The sequence below is a fragment of the Gallus gallus genome, chromosome 3, assembly GCF_016699485.2.
Source record: "Gallus gallus isolate bGalGal1 chromosome 3, bGalGal1.mat.broiler.GRCg7b, whole genome shotgun sequence".
In the NCBI taxonomy this organism is placed as follows: domain Eukaryota; kingdom Metazoa; phylum Chordata; class Aves; order Galliformes; family Phasianidae; genus Gallus; species Gallus gallus.
This window is the reverse complement of record NC_052534.1, coordinates 35,774,188-35,790,658: the sequence shown is the minus strand read 5'-3', so window position 1 is coordinate 35,790,658 and position 16,471 is coordinate 35,774,188. Positions and strand designations below refer to the sequence as shown.

The 16,471-nt window shown below is 36.4% G+C and overlaps 1 protein-coding gene across 30 annotated transcripts in view; it reads right to left on the bottom strand.

Annotated features, from left to right (window-relative positions):
• RGS7 (regulator of G protein signaling 7) overlaps positions 1-16,471 on the bottom strand; it is a 258,096-nt gene that overhangs the window by 28,602 nt on the left and 213,023 nt on the right. For all 30 annotated transcript variants that reach the window (XR_005858068.1, XM_046938436.1, XM_046938438.1 and 27 more), the window contains 6 exons: positions 13,601-13,675; positions 12,574-12,672; positions 11,778-11,839; positions 10,435-10,545; positions 9,818-9,943; positions 1,835-2,021 (listed from right to left, as the gene is read on the bottom strand). Coding sequence is in view for 29 of the 30 variants with exons in the window: in XM_046938436.1 (XP_046794392.1) it covers positions 1,835-2,021; positions 9,818-9,943; positions 10,435-10,545; positions 11,778-11,839; positions 12,574-12,672; positions 13,601-13,675 (660 nt within the window). In the remaining variant the exon portion in view is untranslated. The remainder of the gene's footprint in view (positions 1-1,834; positions 2,022-9,817; positions 9,944-10,434; positions 10,546-11,777; positions 11,840-12,573; positions 12,673-13,600; positions 13,676-16,471) is intronic.

Genomic DNA, 16,471 nt, shown 5'->3' with positions numbered 1-16,471 from the left:
AGATATACAGAAGCCTGACTGCAGGAAAAGATTCTTTCTTGCGTACGGACAGCATACTCTACCTCTTTCAGAAACTGAAGGAGAGAAAAAAAGAGAAAAAAAAAAAGAGAGATCTGGAAGTAAAATGACATTGAAACTTTACACCTATTTTTATGAAACAAAGATTGGATGCTGGCAAGGAATTTAATTTTCCTTTTCTGACTCAATTACAAAAATGTATTTTCCCCTCAACCTTTAAACTTGCTAGGGCTTTTATTTGTGCAACCTGTTTTTGCTGTATGCTAAATTCCTAAATCTCTAGTGGCTCAGTCTTCTGTAAACAATACCCACTTGTTTGGCTTAATACAGAGTAGTTAAAATCAGTATGAATGATATAGTGTTTAATGACATTATTATTGCTGCATTACAGGTTGCTACTATAATAGCAATATGAGAACACACTGATTTTCTTTATTTTTGTACTGGTAGAATTATTTCCCTTCCTATTTAGAGTAGAGGCACTTTCCCAAAAAGTAGAAAGGCCAGATTCAATTTCCCTTCTGCTTTGAGTGACTTACAGCAGTATCTCTTGGCTCCCAAGCTGATGTCCTAATAATCAAGCTGTAAGAAATTCTTCAGGGATATGATCTCAATCTCTCCTTTTGACACCATTTCACTTTGTATTAATAATTAAATTTTCATCACTAGGCTGCTTATGAAAAAGGGAGGATGGGAGTAGTTCTACAACTTTGTGAATCGAGTTATTTTCTTTTGCATTTCTCAAAAGTCTTCAAATATAGAATATTAAGCTATGAGTCAAATGAAGTTTCATTTAGTACTGAAGTGCTTGGTTGTTTTTTTGTTGTTGTTTTCTTCTTTGTTTTGTTTTGTTTTGTTTGGGCGATTTCTGTTTTTCAGTTTTCTTTTATTTTTTCCCCTGAGGAAAACAGAGATCTGCATTTTACTGCTTTGTTTTAACTTTTGCTCCCGTCTCAAAACGTAAGCATTTTCACAACCTGGCTGTGATTAAAAGTATCTTTTGATTACGGTATTCAAAAATGTACTAACTCAAACCCCCAAAAGCCAGATAAGACATTTATAGACTGTTCTTTACTGCTATAATACTTTGATACTGCTTATCAAAGAACACATCCTTAGGATGTTCTGTAGATGATAATTCAATACAACATCCATGGAATACGATATTTCTGCACAAGCTACTACCAACTTTTTTCTCACTAGTCATATTTTCTTCATGATGAGAAGCCTCACTATTATAAATGGCAACAGCAGTTTTGGACAAGCACTGAGAGAACAGACACTGAGCCTGTATCAAGGGAAGTCCTTCACAGGCAGATCTTGAGAACTAGAAATTGATGCATGCCAAACCCACTTGAAGACTCTGGATACAGAAGTTTCATGATCAGAATTAATCATAGAATCATAGACGTGTAGAATCCTTAGAGTTGGAAGGGACCTTCAAAGGTCATCTAGTCCAACTCCCCTGCAATGAACAGGGACATGCACAGCTAGATCAGGTTGCCCAGGGCCTGATCCAGCCTTGCCTTGAAAGTCTCCAGGGATGGGGCATCAACCACACCACTGAGCAACCTATTCCAGTGCTCACCACCCTCTCATAAAAGGCTTTTCCCTTATACCTAACCTAAATCTACCCTCTTTGAGCTTGAAGCCTCCAGATGAAAATAAATGTTACACAGTATTTTGTATTTTCAAAATATCGGTTTAGGAAACAGAACATTACTGTTTAATTCTCAAATATATCTTATTTTATGCATATGCATTTCAGTAGCCAATATTCTGTTTCAGATGTCCACAAAAAGAATCGCAAACTGACCTGAGCATCTTCAAATGTGTATCTTCCAGGGTCCTTTACATTCTGCGTGGTTTTGTCATAACTTTTTGAATCTAGATTGATGGCACTGGGTGCACCTGGAGCAAGAAATTCTTGCCAGATTTCTTGGACGCGAGCAGGAACTTCACGGATAGGCCTCTTCTTCAGGTCTTCTACTGCTAACCAGAACCTATGGCACAACATAGCATCTTGACTTCCAGCTCAATATAATCACTAATGAAATGGTGACACTTTTCTTTACTCTTAAAAAAGAAAACTAAAGGCTTCATATAAAACATGAAAATAGGTAAAATCTATCAATTTATGCTGGGATCAAGACTGGTATGCTGTGTCGGGCAATCCAACTGCCATAAAAAACAATTACAAGCCTAGACAAGACAGGTGAGAAATCATTACTTATGTATGTGTGGCTTTCTTAGGAGAAGGTTTTCATTTAACTGGAATTAAACTGAGGTTTCATTTCACCTGAGCCACAAGGTCTTATATCACTTATAAACCCATTGCTTTTTGACATTCCTTCAGAAGTTAATAAGAACTCATGCTCCTGATATCTACGTAAATCTAAGTCCTGCTAAGCTATCAGCCAAATGACTGTATCGGTAATTTTGCTACTTTTACTCCACAAATTATGTACAAAAAGGAAAAGCATTTCTATAATTTCATTTATTTGTTCAGTACTGCATTTCTATACTTTTTTTTTTTTTTTTTTAACTGCAGTGCTGAACAGAAGCACCCATTCTCTCTGCTGCTGCAGAGCAAACCAGCATCAGGCAGCCACATACAGTGACAACCAGTTCATGGTATCCTTCTCATTCTAGAGAAGAATCACTAGAAAGGGCTTGGTCAAGCTGTGATCACAGCCAGCTAGCTATGAGCTTTGTTATTCTGTTGTTATTTCCTATTATGAGCTCTTTATTGTTACCTCTCTTACGACTATTCGAACTCTCACTGCACAAAACTCAATTAAATTAAATTAAATCAGGATCTCATGCTTATGTACGCTGCAGAACACTTACACAGTTGTGTTTTTTTTCCTCAGAGAGCTCAATTAAAGTATGATTTTTATCATGTTACATATGCTACCACTGTAACTTTTCAGTATTGTTTTGACATAGTTGGCCCTATGAAACAGGTTGGCTGAAGTTTGATGTGAGTTAACTGTGAAACAAGTCAGATTTTTACAAGGGTGACAGCTAATTTGGGTGGACCTTTAAAATGTGGTTCAATGTTTATGTTTAAAACATAAAATCAAATTGAAATCTCCTAGCTTTGTCCAACAGTGAATGGTTGGAGAGAGGAACTGTGGATGAGTGTTCAGGTAAACAAAATAATACCACACTAAGTCCAAGTCATAATACAGTTACTGCAACAACTCATAAGAGAGGACAGTAAAGCACTGTAAAGAAAGACTTAGAATATTCCTCCTATGACACATTCTTCAGTTGAGATAATTTACCTTCTGGGCAGCAATTAATCCTTCAGAGTTCTGTTTTGAAACTGCTTTGTAGCACAGATGGAAGGAGCCTCTGCTCATAGCTTCCAAGCCAGTCAGTGTCACAGTACCAAGCTGACTATTTTAGGTACTTCTACACATTCCAGTTGCCATAGTATTTATGCACAGCCTTTCAGTCTGTTGATCCCTTAAAATTCTCCAAGAGATAAAGAAGTAATATTGTCCCAGTTTCACAAATACATTAATAATGTACAGAGTTTTCTCCAAGGTCACAGAGTCTGTGCCAACACAAAAAAACTTTAGTTTCAAATATTCTGAGTAGCACCACTTATTTCTATGATCTGCAGTGTGAACTGAACACAGTTCTGCACAAAGCCCACAGATATATTCTGGGAATCTGACAGCAATGCAGTACGTATGAAGGCCACATAACTCAAGTTTAAAAACTGCACAGCTCAGAAACTCTCAGTTCGCTCTGTAAAATTTGGGCAACCTACTTTGGTTTCCTTAAGCTACTTTTAATATTTGCATTTAAAAGTGCATATCCTGCAGTGCCAACCCCTTTAAACGCATCTTCTGGGACTGACTGATTACTCATGTGTATCAAAGTCAGGTAAGGAATAGAAAAATGAAAGAGAAGGATGTTCTTTGTAAACACACATTTTCTGTCACCCCGCAGACATCCTGAGTATCTAGCTCAAAGCTGTCACATTCTTGTTTGTTCCTTTATATGACTGCCAATGTTTCTGGAAGTCACTACAAGCATGCCTTAGGATGCTATTTTCTTTTTCAAGTAAACTGTTTCCATACACTGGGTTATACTCAATTATGGGAAAATAGATGGGAGATAAATTGGACTTCTTTGAGTAAACAAGAAGCTTCCAATATGGAATAGCAAGGTTGTATAGATACATCCTTAGAGGCTGAACACAGATTTTCAATCAATTAATTTTATTCTACCCTTCTAGCATTAGCATTTAAAAGCTCTGTTGGAAATGTGAGGCTCTAAATATAGAAAACACTTTAAAAGCATGAAGAAAATGCTGATTTCTGCAGCATGCTATGTCTAAGAAGCTTACTCACAGTCAAAACCCAGTTCACTATTTTAATCTACTTTTCAATTTCTTTATCTACATTTAAGAAAAAAAATGCTTACCCTCCTCCCACATAAGAGTTAAAGTCAAATATGCAAAATTAGGAAAGGCCAAAAATGAGGCTGCTACCTCTTGCATTTTCTAAAATAACATTTCTGAATATCACATGGCTACCAAAAGCACAGATTATTGAAGGAAGTGGAAATGGATTCTGCAAGATCTCAGCACAGGCCGCAAATCAAAACATGCGTCTGTCCACTTTTATAGCTCTGCCTCACAGGCTGCGACCTGAGCAAGGGAAAACTCCAGTAGCAAATGGTTATGTCTGCAACAGTAAATATACAAAAGGGGAAGAGAGGAGAGAGGGGATCCCAACTGCATTTTCTGGATAAATCTATGCACAGACTAGGTGCTACACTTCACAGAAGGAAGTAGAGCTTAGCTTCTTTCCTTGAATGAAACTTGAAAATCTTGTTGATGTAGGTTTGCTTCAGCCATAGAGACCCTCTCTAGATGATGCTCAGTACCATTTGAATAGACAGTCTGAGGTCCTGGGTATAAACCTTGCTGCTTTGTTCATCCCAGCATCTGGGATGTCTCATGCTGGGTCACAAGCCAGATGTATGGCTGAGTGAGACTGTACAGCATATGAGAGTTGTACCTCCAGCCACATGACATGATAGGACACATGTTGAAAGACATCTGGGGCTTATGTCCTCCAGTTGGACTACTTTCAAAGTGTGGGTGGCCATGCCAAGTAAATAGCACAGCTGCATCACAGCTTCTGTCCCATTAACTGACCTAAATGTCTGAGGCAGCCAACAGCAGATCCCAGATTAAGCTAATCAGTTATATTTAGCACATAGGAACATAGAGACACAGAGTGAGGAAAAAAGCTGCAGTGATTCTCAAATGTGTGAGAATTAAGCAACACTCAGAAAGTACGGTGGGTTTTCCGTGGGCTTTGCAGCCAATATATGTGTCACAACAGGTCGGAGACAGACCCCAGCACTTATAACAAGACCTTAACAAATTGCATAGAGAAAAACTGCTAGCATTTTTTCTAGGGGCATGAAAGATTACTCTTTGACTCCTAGAAACCACCTTCTTGCCAAATACAACTTCAAACTTCAAGATATAGTAGTGCAAGAGTTCTTCAAAAACATGAGAGAGAATTAAATCTGGCAACTAGTGTCTTCTGATCTGCAGAAATGACAATATTTTGGGGACTTGGAGTTTACACTTCTGTCTGAAACAGAAGTAAAGTGCAGGCAATTTCAGCCTCAAAGATTACATTTTGGCCATGTTAGCACTCAGAACAAGGTCTCATAATCAGTGGTATGAGGAATAAACAATACCAGTGCCTCAAACAAAGTGTCATTACCAATGCTTCTGTTCAGATTTGCTACACTATCAAGTACAGTTAATTGTTAGTCCTACATTTATAACTTCCCTGGTGGTCATCAATAACAAAGAGCAACAAAAGAGGAAAGTGAAACTGGATTAAGAAAAAGAACTTTGCCTCTTGCACCATTCTCCTTCTAGTGCTCTAGTAAAAGTGCTGTCATGCTGTAATTAAAAAAATTACCAGTACCACTGGAGTAAATAAAACATAAAATTAAGCACTATGACTGAAACAATTCGTGGGGAAAATTACACATTTTGGTAGTACTTTTTAATTCATTTATGTTGTAGGACATAATCACAGCATCTATTTCCAGTATAGAACATTTTTACAGCAATTTATGAGTCCATGATAAAAATCTCATACAATCTCAGCTTGCAGAGGTGTGGGCACATCAACTTCATCAGGAGAAAACACCTTAACTTCACTAACTACTCAGTCCCTCTCCTTTCTCTGAACAGACAGAACTCAATGCCTCTTTTCCTTAACTTGTTCATTCATTATGAAAGATAATAAATCACGGTCAAAGGAAAGGGCAACAGGTCCAGTGGCTTTTGCTTCTGTGTATCACGGACCATGGTCTGTCACTGCCCTCCATTCATTAACCTGTGAGGCTTTTGCAACTTTGGAGATCACCCCTACTGCAATACTGCACAATAGACTATGACAGGCTTTCAGACTGGCAGTGCTGAAACCATTTATATCTTTCAATCATTGGCAATTCCTACAAAACAGCCACATAGGAGGAAACATACAGTTCACATATGAATGTTATTTTTGCAAAGAATTCTGCAGCACGAAGACAAAAGAAGGGTATGGAGAGGAATGGAAATTTTCTACAGAGATGAAGAAATTCCATTTCCAGGTGCCACATTTCAGTAAGATTCATTTCACAAGGTGAAATCTTTGAAAATCCCCTTTCCCATGCTTGAATAGTCTTGCAATTGAACTCGGCAGCACTGGATCATGCCAAAACTTAAGTCTCGTGAATTCTGAATATTGGTCACCATGTTGGTAATAGTCAGTGGGAATTTTTATAAATTATCCAAACAGTATGTTACTTCAACTGTTTGCTCTTTTGTATTGAACTGTATTGATCTTGTATTAATCTTGTTTTGATCTTGTATTGAGAGATTACAACTCATAGATACGTTAGGTGAATGCAGAATCCACTCTGGCTATTAGTAAACTGCAGTCACATTTCAATTAAAATGCCATGCTGATAAACCTTATCAGACTTTTTCAAGAGCTCTTTGCTAAATGATCAAGCAGAGCTAGATTCATGAGATGACTTAGAGTTTTACTGGATGTCTCAGTTCTCTCCCTCAGAAGGAGGATAGGTAGCATTCCTTTGCTACCTTTTACAACACCCCTGGAGAGGGAAATACTATTAATTCCAATTTATGGGCAAAGAAAAAAAAACAACAGAGAGAGACAGAAAAAAAAGTGACCTCTGATTGCATTCCTCATGATTGCACAGTTCTTAGTTTTAACTCATGACTCAAGTTTCTTTATCACTGTTCCTTTTCTTAAAACACAGTCTATATTCTCTAAGACTCAGATTCTCAGCCAGTTTAGGCACTCTCAGTTCAAGTTAATGGAAGAGTAATACTGGGACATTTAACTACTTGGACGATCACACTTGAATACAAATGGTGTATCTGGTAGACTTAACAATGGATTCACATTTCAAGCTATTTTTTCTTTTTTTTTAAGTGAGGTATAAGAATTCTAATCAATTAATAAATTAATACTGAATCTCTGTGTAGTGTCTGAATATCTTTTGTACTGTATTGGGTAGCTTGAATCCAGCTGTCTTACCTCCCTCAGGTTTAATGGCACTTATTGTAAAAATTATCCTATCATCAATGGTAAAGGACAAGAGCTAGCTACTGACTTGAATTCACACTGTTGCAGTAGGAGGATGTGAATGGAAATAAATGTTTTGTTCAAGGTGGCTGCTAAATCCAAAAATAAGAAAAAAAATTGCTGTGGTGAGGTTAATAGCTGAGCAAACAAACACACAGTCTTTTAAATTTAAGGTTTCTCTAACAATAATGCTCGAAACCACCATGCCCCAAATGCTTATAATTTCTGTTAGTGTGACCTGTAATATTTTGACTCTTATACACAAAAGCCTTACAAATTCAGGCACTGTAACCTGATTTTACTGTTTGAGCTTAACTGTGGATTGATTTCCCCAGTTTGAGAATACATAACTGTAATTCTGAGCCTGTGAGACAGTTTTCAGTTAATCATCACAGAAAGCCCCTTTAAAGTAAGAATTTGATCCCCTGCCTGATTCTTCCCAATGACAGCCTTTAAGCTCATATTCACTGCTGCTGTTATATATTTTATAATACCAATGTAAAAATCTAGAGAGATAGAAGAGAAGATGGCATGCCAAGGAACCAGCTCTGAACAAATTTCTCTGGTGTATTTTTCTGGATCAGTCACTTGCAGTTTGCCTGTGGTTAGTGTTGTAAATAGGATTAGTGAAAAGAGCTGGGGATTATGTGGGTAACACTGTAGTTGGCAGAGAGACAAATGAATCACAGAAACGCACTGAAACTGCAGTACATACTAGGCTGGATAGGTTTATGTTTGAACAGCTGCTCTGTGTAAGGAATTGCCAGGATGTTTTGTGAGTGAAAAAAAGATTTTTTTTCCTCTTTTGGTATCATGCTGACTTCACCATTGGATTTGTTAATTAACAAAAAATCTTTATATGTCACTAATGAACTTATTGGCATAAAAATCGGGCTATATTTCCATGTTCGAGCTATATTTCCAGGGAGGTAAAGTCAAAAAAAGTCATTTGGGAAACATAAGGTATAGAGTACGTAATATAAATTTGTGATGCAAAGTTCAGTGTATGAACATGGTCAGCAACTTGGAGAAATCCATCTCTAGTTATTCTGCAGACAATCCTAAATTAACAATAAGCAGGTCTGTGCAATTACTGAGCAATTAAGGAACCAACACCACAAAGTGCTAAATGCCTCTTGTAAAATGCTACATAAAGGTAACTCTACTATGAAAGGTTATACTGCACCACTTCGGAGTAAGTACAGGCACACACAAAAAAAAGAGGTTCAGGAATTTTCTAAATTTTGTAATGTAAGCAAATAGGATTTTATGTTCCTTATGCTATTGGTGAATGAGAAGTGGTACAGATGACATTTGACAAGATGGAATATAGAGAAAACCGTGGCATACATGCTTATGTACTATATACAGTCTGATTCATTAGTCGAAATGCTGTTATTGGTTCCTCTGGAGTAATTCTTACCATAAGACTTCCTCAGAACAGCAACACCAAATATGCTGTAAGCCAATGGATGGAATATTATTTCTTTAAGTCAAAGAATATTTCTCTGGAAATATTTGGAATAGTACTTTGAATAATCTCTCTGAAATAATACTGTTTATATACATATGTGATTTAAGATTCATACACTAAAATCACACTTGCATTTTGCGATTAGTAAGGAATTTGAGAAGTGAACATCACACTACTTCTGTTGTGTCTGAGCCATATAATCTTCGTGGAGCTTTTCAAAAGACCAAGAATCCACATAAATGGGACCAACAGTGAAAGTTTTAACTTTTATTTCTAAATACTTCATCTATTTTTTAACAAATTTTCTTTAAAACTTTACTTGTTTTCATGAAACCAAACATAATAAAAGCTACTGAATAGGTTTTGAGTAGGTCAGTGTTTTAATGCTGTATAATTGTATGAGCTGAGAGAAAGTCTTTTATGTGGGTATTTGGACCAAAAATTGAATATGCATGGGAAACTATTTCATGTGAATCTCTGCTAACTATATTAGTTTTTCTCTCAGCTATATATAAAAGCTGGCAGCAATCTACATGAATTGACTCCAAAACATAAGATACAAGATAACTTTTGATGGGATTGAAATAAAGAAAGAATACATCATCCAAAAAAAATATTAACAAGAAAATAAGAAGTATCTTGGGAGCTACTAAAACATAACGTCTTTCACCTTAAATTTTCTGAACTGAATTCTGACTCCAGGAACTTGAGAAATTGCTCTCTTCCCACAGGGTCTTTCAAAGCTTCATCCATGCCAAATCCCCATCGCTTCACCCTCTGCTGTCCTGGCTCTTTGCTACAGGAGAGGAAGCAATAAAACCCACAGTCAGCAATACTTCAGTGTTTTAGTGCTCCTTGTACGGAATATAGTAGATAAAGTCGTAGAGCTCAGCCAGAATTTTCTCACTTTCCAGATCGCTCACATCAGTGCAAAGTTCAGCAATGAGTAACCAGGCTGTCAGCGCTCAGACAGGATGAAGATGAAATACATTCACTTTTGCAGAAGAATAAGGACTTCCAACTAGGAAATGTTACCAGATTTCAGAAAGTCATGGTTTTTTTTCCCCACACTAGAACCCTATAGACTGGTTACTGTAACTTTACACAGATTTATTAATCCATAGCTCTTCACATGTTAAGAAACTAAAGCTAGAAAGACCAAAAGGATATTGCATTTACTTTTGCTTCAGTACTTTCCTTCAATACCTCTTTCTGTCTGAAACTTTCATATGTCAAGAGAAGCCGGTTTTGCACCCTTCACCCAAAAGACAAAAGAAAAATATATACCTTGCCTCCAGTTCCCAGAAAGTGGTGTCATCAGATATCCAAGGGTTTGAGGGATCAGGGGGCACAAGAAAAGGATCATATTCCAAATACTGCTCTGTATAAGCTAATAGACTAGAAAAACAAGAGCATCAAACATTGTCATGTGAGGAGGGGAGAAAACCTTATCCTGATATCCAGTCAAGAAGTTACTGTGCCTCAACCAAACCATTGTAACCAGGTACATATGCATTCTGAAACAACCTACAAGCTCAAGCCAAAATAGGTTTGCTCTGCTTTAAAATAATTAATGATTCCATTAACACTGAACCTGTGGATCCTTGAAGAAAGAGGGTGCTTCGAGTCTTTCTTTTCAAGAGCTGAAATAAAATAAATTACAAACTTTCCTAATATGTCCAAAAATATCCCAAAAAAACCACAAAGCCTTTTTTTTTTCAAAAATCTTCAGTGTTCATGAATTGCTCTGACTCCCCTGAGCACACTAAAAGCTTCTTTATGTTGTGTTCTGTTACTTTGTCTCCCATGTTCTAATTCCCGCTTTCTTTTTGCTTAATAATTATTGAAAATCATTGAAAATGAGGAAAAATATTCTTTGTTTTTGTTTACTGCTTACAGTGTATTTAGCCTGTAATCAATTTTTACTGTTCAGTAAGCAGAACACAATGCATATGAATGCATAAATATGAATATATAAGCAAACACGTGGACGCACCTATATGAGAGGATGAAGATGTGTTTGGTTTTATTTCCTTCAGTTGATCTTATGCAGCTTAATCTTTCTGCAGTTTTCACTTTATCCATATACTTCATGATCCATAAGATAAAGCAGACATTTCCTTTACCTAAACTGAAGGTGAACTTTCTAAAGAGCCTTTTTGAATGGTTTGGTTTCTAGTCCCTTACTTGCATATTTTGTTCCAAATTGGAGACAGATTCCTGCTAGTGTTATGTGCTCTTGTTGGATGTAAGCTCAGACCCACTTTGCTCAAGCTGAGAGCTCATCACCCAGCCAGCACTATCAATCAGATCCCTTGCTTTGTCAGTGATTACCCTTTTGAAATATCAGAACAATAACTCCAGACCTATTTCTAGTCAGCCTCCCTGTCAATGCAAGGGGAAACTTGAGAACACTTGGTCAGAGGCCACTACAGTGACTTGAATTTATCAGGAATATCTGGGCCATCTTTTATCAGAAAAAAAACTTCATACTTCACATTTAAACTCTCTTCAGCTATTTCTGTGACGTGAGTTCTCTTTCTCTCCTTCTTTCAAGCTATTTCACACTGACATTTTCCCAATAGTTATCAGTCTAATTGAAAAAACAGAAGATGTGACAATATACTTACCTCTCTGCAACTTTTGACATTTTTAATCGATGTCTGTCTAATTGCATTTGCCAGTGCTTAATCTGCAAGAAAGGAAAGCAGAGTGTTATGAGTAATTCATTGCCTGACTCTATTTCCATAACTTTTTTATTAGGGCTGTAATTTACCCTGGGGCACAGAAAAGAAGTATATCTGAAATAAAACAACACTTCATCAGTGTAGTTCTAAAATAAATGGAATTTTCCGTCAGAGAGAAAGATTATACAGAGGCAAAAAAATAAAAAAGGACCCAGTGTAACATTTTCCCTACAGGTTCATCAAAAGAAATCCAATTAGCCTTTTTTAGATTTTTGAAGAAAGCTACCAACTCTTCAGACATTTACCTTCTCCCAGTTCTAATGCCTCAGGAAAGATTAACAAAACATTAACAATAGATAAATGTGTGAACCCATATATGCACACAATGAGAGGTTAGCGTGCCCCCATAGCTCAAATCAAAGCAGTGAAAGGAAGAGTGATTGAGCAGTCTACTACTAAAGGAGCTAATGGGTTTAGCTATGCAAAAAACCCACCAGCTGTTCTGTTTCTAACTGCCTTCAACTGTTTAATATGAGATACAAAAAATATCATGTTTTGTCTCATTAATTTTAACAGAAATTACATACTTAAGTCTGTATATATGGTGAAAGGAAAAGGTCTACTAAGCAATTCACAGATCTGTTCTGAATATATTTCCCAGGTAGGACAATTTTTGGTTAACTACCTACTTTCCAAAAAATTTCATTTGAAAGTAAATGGTTGTAGTTATTTTTCAAACCTCTTGGTGTAGTTCATCTTCTGTGGGAGGCTTAGTCTCTGGTACTGGTGTGTGAGTAGGGCTGTGACTTCGGATGTCATTTTGTAAGCCATAGACAGACTATGCAAAAAATATGGAACAATGACAGTTGCTTTCAAACAACGTTTTCTACATAAACCCACAGTACATAACTGGGATAAAGTGCTCAAGGCTTTATCCCAGATCACCAGCTACTAAAGAAACTGTAAATAAGCTGCATGCTTACATAAAATTTTGTTTCTATATATCAGTAAATTGTACCAAAAAACCCACAATTTCCTAAAGCTATCAAACATAGCATCAACTTGTATTTTGTCTCTACATTAATGGCACAGCAAACATGGCGACGACACTGAAAGACAGCTATTAGAAAAAGTAGAACTGGTCAGTGGGAAAACAATCAAAATATAGTTTCCTTTTGAAGACATTAAAATGTACCCCAAAAGGCACACTTTAAAGTTGTACTCAGTCTACATTATGATAAAGAGGATTTGACAGAAAATGTTTAATTCCACCTGTATGTCCCTAGAGAACTTAAAACAGATCGTATTGGGATCCTAGTGTAGTTGAAGCTTATTTTGTCCAATTTCTGTAGATCCGTTTGAAGCATAACTGCATAACTGCAAAGTAGAGGCAACCTTTTCATTAAGGTCAGCACAAGAAGCACTACTGTTATAGTTTACACTGCATTTTTCATTTATTTTTCCTTAACTAATGACATAAACATTTTCATTTATTCAAACTACTGAACAACATGAGTAACATATACAAAAATGATTTGTATTTCCATAGTCTCTGGGTATTCCTCCAAACACTTTCTTATGTGATGGCATTTACTTAGTATTAGAAAATTTGTAAATAGTAATTAATTTAAGAGCTTATTAAGTAACAAAATATGTTCATGTACTCATTCCTTGCAGCAGTAAGAAAAGAATATTTTAATAAACTATGGAACTTCATGCAATAAATTACCTCCATCTCCTGCTTCTTATATAATAGCAGTACTTACCTTTCTTGTTTTATGTGGATTTCTCATTCTTGAAGACTTTTTTATATCCACTTCAGTAGTGTTTACACATCCAGGCTATTCAAAGAAAAAGAAAGGAAAACACTAGTTTCTTTTAATTCAACTTTCATATTTTTCTTTAAGTAATAACTTCCTGTAGAAGTCTGTTCATTATTCATTTCTGGAAGCAACTAATAATTGTTATCCTCTCAGGTGAGTTTTACCTATTGATTTTAAAAGGATTAGATATCCCACTGAGACTGGGAAGTAAAAAATCTACTCTCTAGTGAGAGTACATTCTTAGTGAAAGTAGGCTGGCTTGTTTTAGTTTTAGTGGAATTTGGAATTTACTTGCCAGACAAAGTGGAATTATTATCACACTAGTGGCAAAACTATCAGGACTGCTCCAAAAGTAATGCCTCCTGTTTTATTACGTTGGCTCATGATATCAGAGGTGGGTGCTGATGATATGACAATCCAAGTTGAACCTTCCCACCAACATTCTGTTACATGTTGTTGCCATGCGACAAACAGCAGCAGAAAGGCAGTCTGTCAAAATGTCATCTGATGTGTATGTATAAAGCAACGGTGTGTCACTGAATTCCTTCATACAGAAAAAAATGGCACTCAATGACCTTCATTGATGCATGCTGAACATTTAGGGAGATCAAACAGTGGATGTGAGCACAGCGGGTGGTGCGTTTTAGCAGTGGCAACAGTGGTGGTGGGTCACCTCCATTGGCATGCAAGCTCTTGTTCAATGCTGGTGAAAATGCATAGCTAATGGTGGTGACTACATAGAAAAATACTGTTTCGTAGCTGAGAATTTGCTCTATACCATTATTGTCATTGTGCTCTTTTTATTGGTTGTAGTTTCTATGGAAATAAATAAGAGACATTACTTTCAGAGCAACCTACATGTCTCCTCATCATTCTGCAAAATGCTTGATACCTGCTGGTGTAAATTTTCACAGAAAAAAACTTTTAATTCTTTCTTATATTGACAGAGCCAGGAAATATTTCTTTAAACAGGACAATGGTACTTTATCTCCAGAAACCTATTTCAAATAACAGCCTGATTTTAAATGCTGTATTCTAAAAAAATTGCACTTTTTAAACTGTAAAGTATTACAATGATACGTATTTTATTCATATTATATTTCCAGAATAAACAGTTCCTCATTACTAAGAATATACATAGGCACTGGGATAATATCAAGACTGGATCTGTGTAATGTACCAAGAAAACCACTTTATTGCAGAATTTGTGTGCAAATGCGTTCTAATTCCTTTGGATCGCTACAGAACATTAATAACCCATTTATTGAGACATTTTTTTCCATGAAAATATAACATCCATAAAATTTAGTTACATGTACATGTACATGTACAATGTTACATAAGAGGGATTGTATAAGTCCATTGCAGGGTACATTTGAAATGTTAGGGTTTTTTTTTCTTTTTCCTACAGCAATCAATACGCTGTCTGCAGTGCTGCTCTTCTCTGCAGATCTGTTGGCAATAAATTCTTCTACACTGTTTTCTAATGTTATTGTCACTGAAACAGCTCACCTGGTGGCTTTTTAGAGTAGGGAAGGACAGTGATTTAACAATGTTCTCTGTGAGCACTGCTAGATTAACCAATGATTAGACTGTCAAGAATCACATCTCGCTGTTGTATCTATGCTGTTGTAGTTGGGTTGGTATTATTTAGGGGAAATAAAGCTCTACCCAAAGATATTTTCATCTTTTAATTATGTAATAATGAAATAAAATATAACAAACATTTTTTTTCACCACAGTAGCATTTCTTCTATTTAGCAACAAAAGTTAATTTTCATTCTTACTAAGTACTAAGCCTCAGAATATCTTGTAAATCTCAAAAGCAACAATAGGTTGAAAAGTACAAAACTCTGCATGACAGTCAATTTAAAGGCTGAAAGCAATTTCACAGGACAGTGTATTGAGATACAAAGTTAAAAAGAAAACATTACATCTACTTCAGGATTGTGGCAGCAGCTGGCCATGGAGAAGACATGAGCTTTTAACAGTATTTCAGCCCCTGAAAGCAGCAATTTGAATAGCAGGCACACTTACATAAGGTACAAACTGTTACAGGTTTTTTTTTAGTTTTCAGTTATGGTTTGTTAAAAACATGTCTTAAAACAAAACAAAACATAAAACTCAGCTGAAGCATCTTGTTTCGAAAGATTTCAAGTCCACTAGCAATGAATTGACTTAACCAGATCTAGCACTTTGAGCAGGTAACTTACAAGTTTTGCAGACCTATGACGACAGGAAATCCTGGGAAACTTTTAGGAATGGAAGAAGGGCAATGCCTGCACTGTTTAGAAGGAGACCCAATCCAATACTCAACTTCTACAGTATCTGGTAAAATCTTACTGAAACCTGGTGTTTACAACCTTTTGGGGTGATGTTATGTTGCTGTGGCACAGCAGGAGCAGAAGCAGAATGATACAGGCAGGGAATTCAGGAAGCTTCACTGAGCAGCGGAAGGCAGTGAAGGGCACTATCACAGTACTGTCACAGGCTAGGGTAACAGTAGGGGCTTAGCACATATATCTCCACTATTACAAGAGTGTTCTCATAATATGATTCAAATTGTAGCACTAGAAGCACCTAAAAGAATCCGGGTTGTAATTCGTACTTTATTCTCGATTAAGGAATATTTATTAAAGTGATTCTTGATATAAGTTTTCTTGTTTCTGTGGTGCTGCCACACTTCATCTGTCAATATTTAGGAATAAATACCAAACATCTTTTCAATTAAAACAAAAATAAAAGCTTGCATCATTTGAACATCTTGCCAAAATAATTCAGAGTCTTTGCTGGAAAACCCTTGCTTTGCTGGAC